The 20,413-nt window shown below is 44.2% G+C and overlaps 1 protein-coding gene across 1 annotated transcript in view; it reads right to left on the reverse strand.

The window, feature by feature from the left end:
- The window catches only part of LAMB4 (laminin subunit beta 4), a 43,166-nt gene that overhangs the window by 6,795 nt on the left and 15,958 nt on the right, over positions 1-20,413 (reverse strand). Inside the window, exons 13-28 of the mRNA XM_075726962.1 lie at positions 19,789-19,939; positions 18,713-18,844; positions 17,795-17,980; positions 16,484-16,605; positions 15,663-15,783; positions 14,509-14,686; positions 13,010-13,153; positions 12,546-12,777; positions 10,794-10,951; positions 9,297-9,521; positions 7,986-8,206; positions 6,704-6,800; positions 5,974-6,349; positions 5,445-5,605; positions 2,018-2,223; positions 892-1,095 (exon numbers count right to left, since the gene is read on the reverse strand). Coding sequence (XP_075583077.1) covers positions 892-1,095; positions 2,018-2,223; positions 5,445-5,605; positions 5,974-6,349; positions 6,704-6,800; positions 7,986-8,206; positions 9,297-9,521; positions 10,794-10,951; positions 12,546-12,777; positions 13,010-13,153; positions 14,509-14,686; positions 15,663-15,783; positions 16,484-16,605; positions 17,795-17,980; positions 18,713-18,844; positions 19,789-19,939 — 2,914 coding nt within the window. The remainder of the gene's footprint in view (positions 1-891; positions 1,096-2,017; positions 2,224-5,444; positions 5,606-5,973; positions 6,350-6,703; positions 6,801-7,985; positions 8,207-9,296; positions 9,522-10,793; positions 10,952-12,545; positions 12,778-13,009; positions 13,154-14,508; positions 14,687-15,662; positions 15,784-16,483; positions 16,606-17,794; positions 17,981-18,712; positions 18,845-19,788; positions 19,940-20,413) is intronic.

The following is a 20,413-nucleotide window of genomic DNA, read 5'->3' on the forward strand; positions in this document are numbered from 1 at the left end:
TGCGAGCAAAAAGGCAATCTCCCAGCAGCCTGGTGCTCACCACCTTGGCAGATGCCTTTTGCTGCTGCCCCTCTGTGTCCCGGGGCCCAGCCATGTGCCCCATTGCTCATTTCTAAACCCATTTCTAAGCTGTGATGCAGAGTGTCCCATGCATTCTAGAAAGAGGAAATGGATGCCCAGGCACCCTGCAGGGACAGGACAAAGCCACAGCACAGTGACATTTCTGTCAGAAAATGTGTTTTGCCTATGACTGTAACAGGCATCATCTCCAATTGTTAATAAGAACAAAATGTCTTTACTGGTGTTTTGGGATTTGTCCGATTTGTTTCCGTGGCACATGTTGCATTGGCCACACTTTGCTTGAGTTATTTTTCACTGCTACTGTGCAGTACAGCTGACTACTTGATGCCCTTCTAAACATCACCGGGGGCAGAAAACCTTTGACTCAAAATTATTTGCAAAAATTATTTAATGGCAAACATAAGTCATATAAATAGAGCTTAACGCTATGCACAGCAGTAATCCCATTGCAATAAGCATGGGCCATACTCAGGCTACTGACAAATGGTGCCATTTGAATCTTTCTCAATAAAAATATAGACAATACTAGCCTGATGACACCAACTTCCATATGCGCAGGGCACCATGACCGGTGAGGTCTTGTCAGCTGTGAGGAAGAGGAACGCATAGCTAGAGCCACAGTCTCTTGGTGGGACTGGCACCTAATACTCCCAGTACTGAACCATGGTAGGTCTGTGGGGCTGGGACAGGGTCCATCACTATGTCACTGCTCTTCGTCCAAGGAGCAGGTGAGTTTTTGTAGATTTGTGACCTCCCAAATCTCATCCTCCATTCATTTCACTGAACAAATGTACGTTTGATATACAGCACCTGATTCTCAGGTTCCCGTAGCTGAATAGTCAAGTTATTTAGCAACACAGCAGTCTCCTCAGCTTTCCTGAAGGCATCAGTGGAGAGAGGAAGAGCTCCGCTGCAGTTTGGACCACCGCACTGCCTGAGCCCACAACTGTCCCGGCACAAAGCTCCCCCGCAGGCTGCTGTGACACAGGGCTGGTCTCCTGGCACACCACAGATCTGCAATAAGGAAGATGCTTATGTCAGGACTCCTCTGGGGGCCTGAGATACACTCCTAGGGGTGGGGAAGGTGTTTGACATCATGCGAACATTGAACATAGGATGGGATCTTCCCAAAGAGATGGTAGTCTGGTCTCTCCAAAGATGGGTGTTGCTGCCAGTTACAGATCCCCCACTCCTGACTTGAAGGATGCAATGGCAGCCCATGGCTCTGAGCATCCTTGTAGGAGCCATTTGTTGGGCTCCGTGTGTTGCACTAAGTCCCTTGCTTCACTCGTCTATGGCAAAAGGGCTGAAACTGTCCCCTGGCTATATGCAGCCCATGGGTGAATAGCTTGTTCTAAAGGATCCGGATCACCTCTCACACAACACGGTACCATGTCTAGCCCTCCATATAATTTGACACAGATGTTGAGACTAAAGGCCTAGATGGATGGTCTCTTCCAGATCTAGCAGGGCTGGCTGCAGGTGCTATCAGGTACTCACTGCTGCCCCACAGAAGGAGAGGAATCCCTTCCTCTCCCATGGGTGATGCAAAGGATACATGAGCACTCCCCATCCACTCCAGGGCAAAGTTGCTCTGCTTAGTTTAAGTTACTGATGGAGGAGGTTGGGGTTAATCTTTCTGAATTTACGCTGACGTCCTCTTGAGACTAGAGAGTGCTTAAACAGTTCCTTGTGCTGGGTCTGTCCTGGGAGCAATGGCTTCCAGAAGGGTGGTAGTAACCACAGCTGAGAAGTGTGGCTGTTTCTGACGTGACTGCATGTCTGTGCCAGGGGAGCATCATTTTCCAGATTTAAAAATGCATGTAAGCACCCTTTTAAAATAAAACCTACTAACAGCATCAAAAAAGGGATTTTTGTGTAGCTCCCATTCACAGTTCCAAAATTTTTGTGTAGCTCCAAAATTCACAGCGCCTACCTTTTCATTCAAGTTTTGGATGTTGGGGCTCTTGATCATCTTGAGCTGTTCCAGCACATTGCTTGCTTTGAAGACCTGATGGCTCAACACAGCGAGCACGTGGTTCCTGGTGTACTCTGAGTATCTTACAGTAGGGGTTGTCCCACTGGTTTTCTGTTCTGCCAGCAATGATACTTCAAAGTGTTTCCTAATGTTGCTGATGGCCTCTGTAGCAATAGAAATAGGGTTTAGTACCAACTGTATTTTGGTTGCATTTAATTTGTGTATTTACTTGAATTCTGGACAAACGGTGAGTGACAGGTGATTCAGTTTGTTGTCACTGGTGTTTGATTTGGGACAGCAGGGAGGGACAGGAGCTGTCATTTCCTCAGTCAAGCTTTTTAATCCTTTACTCAGCCAGTTGCCAAACAGGAATAGTTATTGATACTCATAAAACCTGCTAAAAAAGATGCAAATACAGTGGATCCCATGTCATTCTTCAGAATCCAAGGTGTATGAGAAGCCAACGGAAGATACAAAAGTATGAAGGCGATCCCATTAATGACACAAACTGCTACTAATCTGCATTCATCAGTAGCTCATGCAATGCTGCCATTGTTGATTTGATAGAGCTCCTGTGTCGTGGTTTAGCCCCAGCCAGCAACTAAGCACCAGGACATCCTGTCATTTATGCTGTTTTAAAGTTTAGGCAGGAAAACTGTTTCTGCCAGTTGTAAAACCTATGAAATGAAATTATCAGCTCTCTGACTGTGAGTCAAGAAAGCATTTGTCCTGTCTGTTCAGCATAGCACCCAAAAGTTAAATGACCTGCTGAACTGAGGCCAAAATTTAAATTACAAATGGGAATTTAGGAGTTTTCTTTGGCTCTGGAAAATCCAATTTCAGGGTTGATGCATTAAAAAAAAAAGCATTTCCATGATAAGTTTGTAGGCCAGGCAAAAAATATTTTTTCCAGCAAGAGTCTTTCTTTTTTGCTTAGTGTAAGCTTTCCCTTAAGCAGTCTCAAAAGGGTTGAAGAATATTACATTTTTTGCAGATTAATAGCCTAAAGAAAGGTCTCAGGCTTTTTTCAAAACACATAATTTAAAGCTGCCACTGTTGAGGCTTCCCAGATCTCCAGAGAACCCAAGGATGTCCCCATATCCCCAGGCAGAAGTATGTGCAATGAGCCTGAACCGATGTGTCGGCAGTGAAAAAGCACTAGAGGTCATTGATTAACATCCCTCTTTGTGCTGGTAACCACCTCAGTTACTAGTTGAAGTCAATGACAAGGCACTCATCAAGTCCCACATGCTTTGAATTGGGCTCTAAAGCCCTTGGCCTTGCTTTGATTGAAGCTAAACAATGTTTAGTTATTGTGTGGAACCAGGGCTATTTATTTTATCTTGTAACTGTTGGAAACAATGTACAGTTTAAAGTTAGCTCCTAATACAAAATACCTGGCAAGAGGCTGCTGTAACTCCATATCTAAGCCAGAGACTGTTTTCTGTGCAACAATTCCATTGCAGGAATATTTTACAGTGGTTCAGCTCTCCATTAAGTGGCCTAAATGGGTTTTGTGATGGAGCTGTAGAGCTTCCAAGTTCCTTTATGTTAAACAGAGCATCTTAGCACAGGCTTGATTTACAGCCTAGGAAGCTGTACTCACTGCATTACCATACCACAGTGGCTGCAAAGCCAGGGGCCAAGGCTGGAAAGCTGTAATTTAATGAGATCTCATAAACTGCAAACATTCTTTTAAGGACACTTGTGTCTTGTTTTTTTCCAGTGATTTTAATTCATCATTAGATATTGACATTTCCAGGTCAGCCAGCTGAATGTGTGCCTCTGAGGAACTCTCTGAGTCCCTAATTCTTGTTCACTTGATCCTCTGTAAAGACAGGTAGGTAGGAGCCCCTTCCCCACGTGTGTCTAGAGCACAAGTGCCAAATGTACCCCAGATGGGGTACATGGCCACGTTCTGCTCTACCCTACTTGCTTGGGCTGGCAAAAAAGAGAGAGGAAAAAGCAGACAGAACCATGCCTAGGATGCGCTGCTGGTCCTGAAATTAAGATGGGGTGAGGGAGCCAGGCTTTCTCTCAGATAGCAGAGAAGCTGGTTATCTTGAGGGAAATGCTATTTCTGTGCTGTTAGATGCTTGGTAGCAAGACCAATGAATATCTGTGGCCCTGACCAGAAATTCAGCTTAAATTCAAGGTCTTCCCCTCCCCACACCCCCGTGTGCTTTTTATAGGGCTGTTTATCTGCCTCCTGAGGCCAAAAGACGAAGCGGGTTTGGAACGTGACCAGACAGCACCATGGATGCTTCAGCTGTGCATCCACTGACCTCCCTGAGATTTATTGTTTCTTTGCCTTCCTGCCTTTCTCAGAGCCTGCACAAGACTCAGTTGAATTGGGAAGCGGAGCCTGGGTGAGCCGTGCTGACTGCTCGCGCGGGGACCTGAGCGGAAGAGCCGGCCCCGGGGGTGCTGCCAAGTACAGCAGGGCAGGGGAGCCCTGAATCTTAACTAATCCCTCTTTCCCCCTCTTTCTTTCCCTCGGCTTTGTATTCTGTTGACTTTTCCTTCCTTTTTTTTACCTTGTCTAGGCCAATCTTTTTCTCACCTGAACGAAACACAGAGGAACTGTAAATGGGAGTGCACTGCCTGCAGCTTGTGTCTTCTGTGGTGCGCACCTTATCTTCTGGGCGTCCATATCTTGGCAGCCATTCTCTTTGGAGACTACACTGCTGACAATCTCCTGCCACTCTGGATGATCTAGCATCTGTTCAAGATACCCGACTGATACGTCCCCGTCTTTCTCCAGAAGCCAGTCTGTGACATTGTCATTACTGCTATTAGCAGCTGATGGAGACTATACTTAGCTCAAGCACAGATGGTGTAATTCTTTCAAAAATGCCACGGAACTCAGTTCTGACTTCACATTTTTTGATGATGGAGAGCTAGTTCCTTGCCACATAAAGTCATGCATTTTCCCATGGGAGCACTAAGAAGTTGCACTATGACCCTCTGCTTTAATTAAACAAACAATTGCTGTACAACATTCTTTAAGTATTGCTAAGAGCAAGAGGAGTCAGAAGTGAGGAAAAAATCCTTTGCTGTTCTACTGTATCATCTGTGAGTCTATCCTGTGAAACTGGGTGGCTTTTAAATCTGGATGTAAACATTGGGATTTATGAGACTTCTGACTGACGTGCCCCTGGCACATGCATCTGAAATTTAGGATGCTAGAAATCATGGCATTTTAAGATAAAAGGGAGTTTGGAAAGTCAGTATAAAATGTTGTTAGTATTTACATTTTTGCGCTAAAATTTGGAAGCTAAAATCTAGGGATCTTTGAAATGTTGTATGGTTCAATGGTGAGAAAAACATTCTGAAATTTCACAGAAAATGTTCACCTATTTCAATTAATTGCTGGTTGCCTTACCTTTGAGGTTCAAGTAATGAAAACTTTGATGCAGATGTATTTTCTGTTGTAGAAGTTCATACACTAGGTCAGCTTCTTCCCCGATGTCTTCCATGTTCTTGTTAAGGTCAGGAAACTCATACAGCGTACTGTGAAGGGGATCCATTTGTGCAGCTTTCTGTCTGAAAGGGAAATAGCAGTTATGCAGATGTCAGACTGGACTGTTCTTAAACTAGAACTGAGATACAAAACATTTTAGACGACAAGAGAAAAAATTCTAAATGAGCAGAAGCATTTACTTGTAATGGCTTATTTAGAAAACCCTTAGGATGAACTGGAAAATTCCAGCATTTAAGTATATGCCTGTGGGGGACAGGTAATACATATAAGGATTATTTTGTTCACAGATCTATTGAAAACAGTGACTCAGTAGTCCAGCATCTGTGTGCTGATCAGAAGCGGGACATGTTGTGTAGGGATGGCTGGTGGAGCCCGGGAGAAGACTGCTTTCTCAGTCAAGGGATTTTTTCAGGAGCAGCCAAGCCCTTACCGAACGTAGCCCTGAAAATCCTTGATGCCTGAGAGGGCCTCCAGTGAAAGAACAGGATGTCTCAAAATTCTTTCAATTTCAGAAATGGCATCTTCAAAGGCTTTGAAGCGCATGTCACAGCTGGGCATTCGCCCTCCTTTATCTTCAAGATTTGCAGCAAACCTCATTAACCCCTGAACAGTCTGAGCGAGGGCGGTAATTTCCATGTCCCACTGATCAAAACAAAGATGACACTGATGGCAAGAGGGAAAGTCTTTCTCAAAGCCTCGGCCGCACTGGTCGCAGAACCGGCCGGTGACGCCAGCACGGCAGTTACACATGCCGGTGGCTTTGTCACACTTGGGCTGGCTGGTTCCCTCTGGGTTACACTCGCACGCTGCAAGAAAGGGACAGCAAGTTACATCCAGCTGTTCCTTCTCCGTGGGATTAACGCATGCAGAAGATACAATCGTGCATTTCAAGACAATAAAAGCAAACTGGTGTTTGAGTTAGAGCAAAGTGGACTGCCTGGCCAATGGCTCTTCTTCATCTCTAACTTCCATGGTCCCATCATAACCGTAGAAGGAATAATATAGATAAATAATATAAACACTTTCATCCACCTCATACACACAAACGTATGGAAGCCTGCTTCTCTAGATGTATGTCCCATCTCCCCTATGAATATAAAAGGCAAACACTTCTTTTGAGGCAGTTTCTAATCCAGTTGTCCCCACTTCGTAATACTTACAAATGCAATGCGTCTGGGGATTGCCAAAGTAATTTTCCTCACATTTATCACAACATCTTCCGGTGTAACCTAGTTTACATCGACACTGGCCTGTAAGCTGTAAAGACAGGATTAAATAGCTTCCTGCAGAGTCATATGGCTGCATATAGATTATTTACTGGGTTTCTTTTCTCCCTGTTGACTTATGTCACATGGCTGTACGGGGACTGCAGTGACACTGCTTACACATGGTCTTTGAACACCGTGGTTTATACAGTATTGGCCCACCTTTCCCATCTTCCTCCTGAAGGCTGTGCAAACAAAATGGACTTTGAGAGGTGGCTTTACTTTACTAATATGAAGGATTTTGTATGTTCCAGTCTACAGAAGGATTCTTTTCCTTCACAAAATAGATTAATTTCTTATTTTTGCTGGAGCAAACTACTTGTCTTAACATTTCAACTTTTAACTACATGATATAGTAACTGTAACTGAAAACCTCGAGGGTACATTATACACATTGCCCTAGAAAATTTATTTTGGAATTCAGCTATTAAATTAAACTGCAGGGAATTACAGCTCTGATAACTGGTACAGCTCAGAAAAGCAGTAGTAGTTCTTTGAGGTTAAGACCTACATTTGCTAGGAAAAATAAGAAATCCACTAAATAAACTGGAACAAACAGAAGGCATATTGAAAGGAAAATGTGAAAGCACATCAGTAAGAGCTTGGGATAAGCTCCTTGTGCTCTGAAGTCAGTAGCAAAATTGCTGTTGATTCCATGGGACCACAATTTCACCTCTCTATTTTGAAACGCTGTTTTATTTTTTTCTACATTCTAGCCCTAAAAAGTGCACCGAAATTAAAGATGAGAAAAGGTACTCTAGCAGTCTGACAGATGAGGCATGATTACTGTAATAGCCACAGCTGGTACTTCATGAAAATAAACACTTTAAAAAATACTCATAAGACTCTCGGGTCCAAGCCTGGACTTTCTTCTTCCCTATCTGTATACTTACGAGGCCGTTTTTTCCTATGTGACATTTTCTTACAAAGTATTTCTAAGATCCACTTGACAAAGAAACACACAGGCAAAGAGAAATTGCTTGCAAGCAGACCCACACTAGCAGAACAGCACATTTGATATAATGACTCAAAGTGTGATCGCACCAGCTGCAAACTTCCAAAGACTGCTTGTTTTCCGGGAGCACAACAGAAAACTCTTCGTTTATAAGAGTGTCCCCACCGTGCCATGCCAAACCGCCCCCACCCCAGTTCCTGGAAAGCAGAGTAATTTTCTTGCCTGGTTGCACTGGTCGCTTTGGGAGTTTTTTGGATCACAGTCACAGATCTGACATCCTTTTCCACTAGCCAGGTCCCAGTAGCCAGAGGCACACTGGTCGCATGTCGCGCCCACCACGTTGGGCAGGCAAGGGCAAGCTCCCGTGGCTGGGTCACACAGACAGGCTGCATCCCCCCCTGGGCACACGGCAGGGTGAACACCCACCGGATTGCACGTGCACCCTGGAAAAAGAAGGACAATTACTAGAGCAGAAGATAATATAGACAGCTGATGGACAATCAGAGCTGTATATAAAGCCTATGCTGTAAGTTTACTCCAGTAATCCTGAACGCATTTTTAATCTCATACAGTTTACCTATCTTTCTAGAATAGCTTATATATCACTTTGAGCAAACTTATTGGGAACGTTCAGTACTTTCAACACAGGCACAAAATATGAAGGCGTAGTGAATTTTAAATCGTATTAGAATGAAATGTTAAATATGCTGGGTAAGGAGAAGCTGATTTACAGTAGGCACTATCCAGCGTGGGAAACCCCAGTAAGCCAAGTAAGATAAGAAGCCTTCCTTGTGAGGAGCCAAAAGTTCTTGCTTAACCATTTCTAACAGACATCTTCCAAGAATGAACAAGGAATGGGCTTGAACTGTATTTTAGAGACTCCAAAGAGTTTCTTGAAAATACCTGTAATTTTCTGGCCCGTAGAAATTAGACCCTCAATCAGGCACATTTGTGAAAATAGCCTTTGAGAAACATTGGGAAGAAACTTATGCCTTGTTTTTTCTTACACTCCTGCCTTTCTGTTAAAAGTGCTGAGTTATTGACAGCATCCTCACGGAGTCTATTAAATTGCCTGAACAGTCTCATTCTAGCCACTTAATGAAGACAACTGGTAAGGCAGGGAGCTCAGCAAGGGATCATCTGGTTAACTGAGCATTGCTTAGTTGGCATCAGCCAGCAACACGGATAAACAATTATCTTTGATTCATTTACTTTTGATTCCTTCCTGAGTAGGCTGAATGCATATTTATTTTTCTAACAGAGAGTACTGATTTCATTTCACAAATGAGTATTTCCTAGGAGTGGTATTCAGTATGAGATTTAGTCAGACTTGGATGACAAAGAGTTTAATAGATGCCATATTAACAGTTATTTGTATCACTGGATAGAAATATGTTTGGTATTCTCATTTTTTGCTCCATTGATCTGCTTTAGTTATACTGTCCTTCCAAGGGCTAACCTCTCCCTATAGTCCAATTTCTTTAAAACATTTCTTGATAGCAATACTCAGTTGCAGTGCTGTTGCTTACTTACTTCGACAGTTTTGATCAAGGGCTGAGCCAAAATACCCTGGTTTGCAGAACTGGCAGTTTGCTCCATGGGTGTTGTGTAAACACTTGGTGCATTCCCCGGTGACCCTGTTACAGGACTCTGGGTCTGTCACATCGATGTTGTTATTGCAGGGACATGGCGCACAGTCAAGCCCAGGGCTGCCTGGGTTTTTGTAGAACCCACTAGGACACTCGTCACACCGATTGCCTGTTGGAGAGGAAGGTAAAAATATTTGCTGGCTGATGGGAATTCAAGCGAAACACGTAAATTCCAGTAACATTGTTAAAAGATTCAGACTGTCTGTTCAAACGCACATTTCCAATGGAAAATATCCACCTGTTTGAGACTGTTGCCCTTTAATCCTATGATCAGTTTAAATTACATTCCCACCCTGAAATCTGATGGAAACACACTCTCCTCATCCCAAGTTGTTTTTACCAAGGAAGTCCTTGCAGTAGGAGTAAATAGGTACCCCCTCATACAACACCTCCAAACATCTTTTTTCCAGTAAAGGATTGGCCATATTGCAGGATTTTCCCTGGGGCCTTCACCCTGACAACAGCCTGGGAAGGTGAGGGATGCCCTTTCCCAGAGCAACCCAGAGCCCGGCAGACCTGCTCACCTTTCCGTAACCCCGTGGAGGATCCCCAGGAGGTCAGCCGAGCTCTGGGACACTCTGTCCTTGCTTGCTGGCACTGCAATTACTTCCGCACGCCATCCCAATGTCCGCCCTGATTGGGGTGCTACCTCTCTGCATCTCGGAAACCTTTCCGGACAGGCTGCAGTTGCTGGGACCTCATCCACTGGCTCATCCTCAGCCAAGGACTCTGCTCCTTCATCGTGGTCCTCAGGACCAGAGCCTTTCACAGTCTCTGAGGAAGTGAGCCCAGTGCCACAGAGGTGATCAAGAGCCTTGCCAGGAAGAAGCAGGAGGAAGAAAATCCAGAACTGTGGATTGTGGTGGTTTGTGAGGACAGAAGTCCCCTGGCTGAGTACCAACAAGGATATCTGCACTTGAGACAGCTGAGAACAGAAACCTCATTTCTGAAGTGACCATTTGAATGGTGAAACAGTCACTAATGGGCATAATGTCAAAGCAAGACTCCTCTATATGAAGAAAGATTTTATCTGATTAGGAAATCTTATCAGCTCTTTTTGATGCCCTGTTCTTTCTGATTTGGGCTTCCAACACTTGTTTTTCAGAGGTAATTTCCAGAGAGTGACATTAGATTAATTAATGGCTTCACTGTATCCACATAGGTGAATCCTTTTTTCAAACACTAATTGCACAGTTCCCACTCTTCTGAGTCAGGACTTCCCCACCTAATTTCAGTAAATTTGAGTGTTAACTTTTCTTATCTATTTTATTACCATTACCTCACTTGTAATTTCTGAACAGAGGATAGGCGGAGGATGGTCATTTTTCTCTCTTACATTAATTTTAATAGAATCAAAACAAGTCCTTATTTTGCTTCGTACCTGAATATCCCTCAAGACAATTGCAGACTACTTGTGCAGACTGGGAGTCCTGGTAGCAGGAACGTGCAAAATACCTATTGCTTGTAGGTGCCCCTGGGCACATGCATGGGCGGCAGGGTTCTCCAGTCAGAGGGTTTCCATAATAGCCGTCCACGCACCTGTCAAAGCAGTCAACACAAAGCAGCAGGAATTGTCAAGTGCTCCTATCAGTCCCTGCAGGTGAATCAATTTATATGTATGTATAATTAATTTAACATTCCAGGTCATTGTAATGTTATCCCCATTAATTGGTACAGATATATCAAGCTTCAAAGGTGTTCTAAAATGGAAAATCAGAGCTGCATCCCCAAAATATGGAGCAAAAAGAAAAAGACATATGTTTTCTTTTCAAGGAATATTTCTAAAGACTTTCACCTACTCTGGAACAATTTTCATCTAAATGACAATATATACATATGTCATATCACACATGCTCTGCACAGACATCTAAAAGCTGACATGTAAAAATTCTGTATATTCATCTGTCACCACATATATTCATCCATTTCCATACACACACACAAAGAGTGCTTGGCATGACATTAGAAAGTCCTGGCACAGGCAAAAAAGCAATGATTCATTCAGAGCACTCAGAGAATATTGCCTATTTTAGATGCAGCATATGTATTGAAATCAGCCATGCTGTGTCTGACATGTTCTGCAAACGCGGGGTGATGGCTGTTTCAAGGCGGTGGTGGCTGTGCTGTCACCCTGACAGGCGGGGGGCTTTGGAGGCTCCCTGGGGGCTCAGCCACCTCTGCCACCCTGCCTGTCACTGCTGCCTCCACATCCCGGCTCCCCATGGCCCCGCAGCTGGGGCAACGCAGCGGCTTCTGAAGCATCCTCAGTCTTTGATCTGCTTTACTATGGCAAATGGGAACATGATTCTCTATAGCTATACAAGCCAGGCTAAAAGTCTTGGCTATTCAATTATCCTTGCCCTGGGGTCTGGAGCTCCTGCAGAGGCACAGGGCAAGAAGCATTCCAGCCTCCCATTTTTAATCTATTTGTCACCTACAAGCACAATAGCTAAAGGCTGTGTAGTCCAAAAACACTGCAAGAAAAGCTCAAAAGGTTTCACAGGGAAATCCTCTTAAGAGTGAACGACAAGGTACAATCCAGCCAAACTAAACTAAACAGCTAACTAATTTAATTCTGACGTCTGTGTTGAACTCTGATACTGCTGCCAATGTATAGAATAAAAAAGGGGAGCACTGTTTTGAATGGAGCAGAACACAATAGGAAAAGTCATTTGCTGGTCATATGGAAATAATACAAACCAGCAAACAGGGCATGTTTATTTAAGCTCCTCAGATATAATTGCAGGTATTAAAATGAGTATTCAGCATGAGGTTAGCCTCTTGGCAATTTAAAAGCTGGCAGGAGTCAGTGTATCTCAAATGCGGTGCTTTGCACATGTCTCCAAGCACATGGTGCCATGGTATCTGTTTCTCAGTTGCCTTCTTGCAGGGGGCCCACTGCAATGCTGCGTGCATGCCATGCCCACAGTCATCCCATGGGAATTATGTGCATTTGCCAAACAAGTAGGTACCTGCCATTCAGCAACTAGGCCAGTTTAATCCTGGGTTTAGGTATGTGTTTCCAGTTAAGGTCTTTGATGTATTCATGGGGATGTAGGTGGGCCCCCAGCTACACGTGTTTCAGACAGCACCAGTGTTTGGGTGAGCTTTGCAGCGCTGCCCATCGCCCTACCTTTCACAGTGGCTTCCAGCTGTAAACCCACGGCAGTTCAGGCACACTCCGGTCACTGGGTCGCAAAGTTCTGTGTAGCCATTACATGGGCAAGGACGGCAGTGGGGGAATCCAAAATACCCAGCCAGACATCGGCTGCAGCGCTGACCATCCACCTCCCGGCGGCAGGAGCACTGGCCCGTCACCTGGTCACACAGCGTGCTCAGTGAGCCTTGTGGGTGGCACTCGCATGCTGGAAAACGTGGAAAGCAAAGCTGCATCCTGAACGTACTCCCACCAACCTCGCTCATCGCTGACACTGCTTGAAGGCAGTGTGAGCAGTGGGGATGGAAAATTCGCTATTTGTGGCAACATTTTTTATATTGCTTCACACATAATCACGGATTCAAAGCTGTAAAAAGTTGGGGTATGCATGAAGAGCCAGATACTGGTATTGGTACTGGTGCTGGCTGCCAGGTACTCACCATAGCAGCCGTGGAAGCCGAAGCCATAGCTGCCTGCAGAGCAGGTGTCGCAGCAGCGTCCCACGACGTTGGCTTTGCACTGACACTGGCCCCCCAGTTTACTGCAGCTGGCATTCAGCGACCCTTGGGGATTGCACTTACACGCTGCCAAGGGGAAAGAAAATCAAAGCAGATTTGGTTATAAAGGAGTGTGACTGCTCTCATAAACTTGCAGGTGTCACACTTAAAAATAGGAAGGAAAGAGCTTGATTATTCTCATCAAGGGTGCACTAACCACTGATGGCCATGGCTTGGATTATTTGATGCTGTAGCATCGATGGTGATGGTGTATCAGGCACCAGCACAAGTCTTGGTGTTGGAGGAGCTGCCATGTTCAGGGCACTGCCTTCAGCACATATTTGGAATAGGACAGAAGAGGGCGTAGCAAAATGTAGATCCAAAATGGAGACATCCTGAAGTCTGAAGGGTTTGATATAAGCCTATGTCTGGTTGCAGCACTGGACATAACCTGCAAGCAGTACTTAGACAGCCTGCACCTGTGTATTGTTTGCTGCTTTCTGGACACCTTGGACTAACTTGTTAAGTGAAGCCGGTCTGCTAACTCACAGGGGATGTTTGTCCAGGATGCTCAGGTGCCAGCACTAGAAAGCCAAAGTGCCATGTTTCATTTGGAGAACACCATCACTGTGGGAACTGGGCCAGTGGGGAGCCCAAACTTAAATGAGGGGGGTCTGTGGCTGCATAGCCACGACCACATCACTTGATGTGTGAGTGAGGCATTAGGCCTTCTAAAAATAGCCCAAACCAAGCAGATGCTATCAGGACCATTGGAGGCAAGGCTCCCTGAAAGGAGCTGGCCACCAAAGTTGTCCAGAAAGGCCCCTTCTGTTACTGGAAGTGCAGAGAAGCTCCATTTCTCCGGGCCCAACACCAGGGAAGTCTCCTGAGCCACCAAGCCCAGCTGTCCTTTTTGTGGTGGTTCCAGGAGACTGCCCTGGGCTTCAAACCCCAGCTGCCACTGCCCTCTTGCTAGGACACCATCAAGGTTTTCTTCGTGAATCTCTTCCAGCATATCAGCTTGTGTGCCATCATGCCTGGAGTTCTAACAGGGCATCCAGCTGGCCTGCAGCATCCAGGGAGAGGACTTAAAAACTCCTCTGTCATTTTACAGCAGCCAGAAAAGCAGGGAAGTTACTGCTTTGGCCATCTGGTGAAGCTGCATCTGATTGAAATGCTCTTCGGAAAACACACAAGCACTGCCATGGTGCCTGTCACGCTGCTTCATGAAGCTCATCAGGTGTGATGGACTCTGAGAGCCATACCACCAAAAGGTGTTTGCAGCACACTCAGGGCTCAGCAGGACCATATGTACCACGTGCCGATTGGCTTCACTTACCTACACCACCATGGGCTGAGAGCTCTCCAGTCAACATATCCTACAAACTCAAGGGAAAACCAGTAACTGTCCAAAAGAGCTGCCTGTGCAGGTTGCTCCTTACCGACAGCGCCGTTGTGAATACGGGCTGACATGCTCACTATGAGCCGTGCGCACACTTCGGGCAGGACATGAGGTCCAACTTCTGATGCAATTTCAATACAGTGATACTTCTGGTACTCATCTAAATCCTTTTCACTGCATAAGTTCTCCATGGAGCCAATTCTGGGAATAAGTCCAAGCTTTGGTGTTAAGAGGGAAAAGAAAATATTTTTGCTTAGATATACTGAAACCCAGAATTTCCCACATTCTCTTACTGTGCTCCGCATTGCAAGGACAGGGGCCTGGAGCACCACGTTTCCAAATCTGCCGTTGTGCTATTCAGTCATCTAAATTCACATTTATTCTGAAGGTCTAGACATTCCCCAAGTTCTTCAGATAAAAGAAACTGTGTATAAAAAAGTCAGATTATAATAAGACCTCACATATATGCTCAGAACTGTTTTTGCTTCTAAGAGGTGCTGTGTTGATGACTCCAAAAGCAGTATGAGGCCCAAATGTTTACTTATATTACCAAAATAGAGAAAAAGCAGCTGAAGGTTCTATGTCCAAGTATGGCCAGCCCTTGTCAGGTCCAGTTCTACAGAAGTAATTAGAGGAAAGGACTTAAAAATATTTTTCTGAAGGGAAGGACCCAAAACTAACACCCAGTTCCTGACTTGATGGAAACTTGGGAAATGTCTGGACCCGATTCCCAGGAAAGTACAGAAGTAATTTTACTTTTCCAATGTCATCTTTAAATATATCCATGATTTTTTTAATTAGATTCAGACAAATTACAGAGATTTTTAAAAAACCTAAGAGATGAAGAACTGCATGAATTTCTATTCCTAACCACAGCATCTTGTCAGCATATGTGGAGTGTGCTTACAATAAATGAGCAATAGATAGAGGTACATACTCTGACTATTAACATATGCAACAACTATGACTTGATGAGCTATTACGGTACTGCTCCATGAAAATTAAAATGGACACAATTCTGTCTTTCTGTACAAAAGCATGCAAACACAGTGCCAACGGAAGTAAGCAGAAGCACACTTCCCTGGATTTCTATTAAAACACACTATAAATGATTTTAAAATATTTTGAGTAAGTGTAAAAAAAATCACACTGGTATAAGTACAGCCTCAAGGGAATTGTGACAGAACTACTCACTGAGTCAATCAAGATGAACGATTTCACCTTTGGGTCAGAGGCAGAGGGCTGAGAAAAATACACATCCACAGAATATTCTGTTCCCGGCTCCAGGCAGAGTGCAGTTTGCAGAAATGCAATCCTGTTTAGCAGAAATAAAGCACAGTTATAGCCAGGAGTCAGGACAAGGCAAGTTTACCGGATGCTGTGAGCGCTCCCTCCCCTCTGCGCCTGCTTCCTAACGCCTGGGGCCCGGAGCAAGCCCTGCTGCTGCAGGGAGCACACCCAGCCCCGCTGCCTGCAGGCTTTGGGAAAGCTGCATGACTTCTGCCTGGATGATTCGCCAAGCGCAATTTAACCTGGTGACATTAAGCTGAAAATGGCAGGTTTTACTACTTCAAGCAAAGGAGTTTGTGACTCACTCTTCATATTTGTCCTTCCCTGTCCCTGTTTGATCAAGACTTTGGTCACATCCTCTTGGCTCCTCTCTATTCTTTACATAGGTCCAAGCTGAAAAGCTGGTTTTGAAAACAGGCTAGGACAGTGACAATATTTCCTTTCTATACTGAAATAGCCACAGTTGGATCTTCGCCAAAGCAACGACTAACCCCAAGAGGATCTCGGGCGGCTCTCCCGGCTCAGGCAAACCTTTGCCAGGCTGAGAACTGGAGCATCAGACTCTTCCTTAGAGCCTACGTGGTATTGTGGTGTGATAGAAACAGGAAAGGCCACACAGCTGTTTCTAATATTCCCACTTTCCCACACGTTTATTGCTCTGCAGTGCTTCCGTAAAAGATTCGTACACAGAAAATCTATGGGTGAAAGGACAGGAATAGTCAGACCTCTTTGTAGCTGGGAGAGGCAATGCATATGGCTCCTGTGAAAGGCCCTTGTTTTTGCAGCGTTGACTTGACAAAATACCAGTGGGCTGGATGGCAACACTTGCTAGCCAGTCTTCCAAGGACTATAAACAAAGGACAAAAATTATGGTTATTTTTAATATCTGAAAAACCCACTTTCTCTTTGCCAGGGTTAACAAAAGCCATCTGAATGATTGCACACTGCAGTGACAAAACAGATTTTCTCTTTGTTCTTTACAGGACCAAAAACATAACGTTATTTGTGAAAAATGCATTGCATTTGCAATGGCTAATTGAAGAGCGGAGACGGAAATGGGACCTCAGCTGGTGCAAATGGAAACAGCTCTGTTAAAGTCATTGGAGTTGTTTCCTTTCTTCGCACAGCGTTGTCCTGGAGATATCCTTCATTATCTGCCTCCTCTCACATCTAATAAGGAATAACAAACATAAAAGACTTCATAACAAAAGTCTTTAAAATTCAACTGTTTAATCCTTGGAAGGAAAAAGCCACATCAAACCAGCCCACTGCAAAATTGTTCTCACATTTTAAGACACTGGGAGTTTTGTTTGCCTCAGAATGACAGTAAGAGAACACAATACAATAGACAGAAGAAGGATCTCGAGTGGTGGGATTGGTCCCATGGAGCTGCAAAGTGAAAGCGAAAGGCATGTACAAATACTGGTACCGATAAAACACTTGCCTCTGTTTTTGAAGACATGGGTGCGGACTTGGGTTTAACCAAATTTGGGTTAATAGATTTCCCCAGACATGTCTTCATCACTGAGAAATTTTGTCCAGGCAAAAAATAAGATTTGGGCTATTTTCCTACAATTTTCACACATCTCAGAGCCCAGCTGGAGCAACTGGGAAGCTGGATGTCTGCAAAAGCCGTGGATAAATATCTACTCAGATCACTCCTGCCTGTGCACATTTTCCTGCCCAGAAAATCCCAGCTGGATCCATACAGGATGCCCATCTAAAAGGATTTGCATTTTGCATGTGTCTGATATGTGAATGGAAGTCCAGTCCAAGCAAGGGTACCAAAAGAGGAACTCCAGAAGATGAAATCTTGGCTGATGCTTAGAAAAAACTTGTGATGCTGATTTTTCAGATATGAGCGGAAAGAGTTAAGGAGATTAGTGGAGACCATGTTGCTCTGTTGATCAGGATGAAAAGGCAAACAATTTTGAATCTAAATATAAAGAGTGGGACAAGTTGCTGTGTCCTGTTATTGACAAAACAGACCCTGCATCTATCACAACATCACAAGACGCACAAGACATCACAAGTACCTCGGGCTCATAACGAATCGTGATATCAAAGTCCATAGCAAAGGGAATGTTGTTGATGGCAAATCTCAGCCCAGCTCCGCTGGGAACACGGGCAAAGCCAGGTCCCGTCCATGTGACAGACCGGCTGGCGCTGGGCTGCCTGAAAACCACTGACACAGCCGAGTCCTGTCCAAACTGCACTGCACCCTGCAAAGACATACTGACATTTTCAACAACACACAGAGTCAAATTCCAAAAAAACCCAAACTCAGAAGAAGAAAGGAAGTATTTTTGCCATGTTATTTACTTATTTCAGCCATCAGCCAGCCTCATTTTCTGAACAAGCTTGCAATCAACACTCTAAGAACTCTGCCAAATGTAGGATGTTTAGGGTCACATATAGAGAAAAGGTTCCTCTAGCTTTGCAACAACAGCAACAAGAAGGACTAGAATATTCCATCCATCTCTGTATATTTGGCATCTCCAGGCATTCACATCGCAAACCTCAAACAGATTAAGCTTGATTTCATACATGGCTGGACTTTTCATTATAAACTGAATAAATAAATACAATGACAAAGCTGACAGCATTTAAATGCAGTAGGTACCATGTTAACATCTAGGTACACTTAAATGTTGGAAATGTCTTGCAAGCAAAACAAAAAAAAGGATTTTACCTTTCATGGGGGCTCTTCCCTTCTAAACAATTCATTGAACCTGAGCCTACAATGGCACTGGACATAGCAGAGCAAACCTGTTGATGTGAATTATAGAACGTCCAGCCCAACTGCATACCAAAAAAATTGATTTCATTTATGTCAGGATTGTAACATCTAAGACTGTGAATCCCACGTGCTCAGACCTTTCCCTGCCCTCTGCTGCAAAATAAAATTTTAGTATTTGGTGTAACCTTAAATAACTATTAAAGTACCAATTTACCTGTTCCAGTCCAGATTTTCTTACACTTCGTTTCTTGCTCCTGTTTAACACAATCTTTCCATTTTCAATCGTGAACTCATAGCCTTGCTTCTGGAAGTAGATGTCACACCTTGGAAGAGTGCTTGGTTTTACCTATGAAGTAAAAGTAATGAGAGAGGGGACAGCACTGTCTCAACAATGTTGAAGGGTAGATAAGCAGCTAAATGAAAATCCTCATTCTTAAGACAAGCTCTATTCTCTGCTGGGTGCAACTCTAACCTATGGCCCAGCAGCTGCTGGAAACCCTGTTCCCTCATTCTCTTACAATTAACTTGCACTTCCTCTTAAGCTATGCCCCAGACATCTGTTTTCCATTTAATTATTGGACTGTAGGATGATTACTGGTTGTGATTATAGCTACATATTTGCCGATGTGACCTGCAAATAAACATTTTTTTATTATTCCTTCTTTATAGCTTCTGGACAACACATTGGAGAAGAAACATTAGTAAAAACATAGGCAGCAGAAGGAATGCATTCTGGACTTGTACTCTGCATGGGGAACAACTACCCACATTTTGAGGGGGAAAAAAAAATTATTTTTTCTAAAAACATTACAGATGCATGCCAAATTCTTGAGGAAATTTGGTTACAGTCAGTGCCATTATATAAGGCAGCAGGAATGAGTCCAATGGAACAGAGAGGAATTCCATTCTTCCCCTGTTGGAGATTCCCAGAAATATCAAAGTTCATGATAGCTGTTGGTAACTCACACACTTTCCTCTAATTTAAATAATTAAATTAATTTCTCCAATTCATGCTAGACCAGCCTGCACTTGAGGAGCAGCAAGGACAGCTTTGCAGGTCACACCATGCTGTAGCGACTCTCCCTTGGTAACAGCCACAGTTACGGGACAGTCATGTCCATGAAGAACAAGGATGAACTGAGGACGGTCAAGGGACTTGCTTTGTATCTTCCTGCTAAAGAGCCGCTCTGGCTGCAACCCAAGTGAGGGCTCCTCTCATCAGCCTTGGCTCCTGTGCCACCACTGCATGGATCCCCTCTCAGTATGACACCTAAAAAGCCAACTACGTACCAAGGGTGCAGAGCCAGAAAGGGGCTTTGCATGCTCAGCTTCATAAATATAATAATCCAGGGGTAAAAAGAAGTAGCCTGGGGCTGGCTCATTACACTGGCGGCTCACGATGTTGGGAAGACACTTGCACTGACCGTCCTTCGGTGAGCACCTAGGGTAAGAGTTGGTAAAGGGAGGACGTCAGAGTGCGGCATGGCTGGGTCCTCGCAGCATGAGAGCAGCTCAGTTCCACCCTTGTTTCAGCTTTGCTTCTTTTCTTCCATTGTTTGATCGCCTCCCCTATTAAACTTCTTCCTACCACCCACCCCTTCCGTTTCCTCCTTCTGATGCTGGATTTATTCAATGTTCCTTTTCATCGCTTAGGAGACATGACATGCTCTGTCTTTCTCTGTCCATTCCATACCTGAAGCACAAATCCTTTTGTTTCCTGAGCATCCATTACTATCTATTCCTGCATCCATTTCTTGTATCTGTTCCTATATCTATTACTGTATCTATCACTATTAAGTATCTATCACCCATAATTTGAGAGGCAGGACATGAGATCAGAAGGACCTTTGATTTGATGTGATATGGTAATTTTCATATACTTATGCTCTTATTTAACAAATCAGATGATTACTAG

This window comes from Pelecanus crispus, chromosome 1 (assembly GCF_030463565.1).
Source record: "Pelecanus crispus isolate bPelCri1 chromosome 1, bPelCri1.pri, whole genome shotgun sequence".
NCBI lineage: Eukaryota > Metazoa > Chordata > Aves > Pelecaniformes > Pelecanidae > Pelecanus > Pelecanus crispus.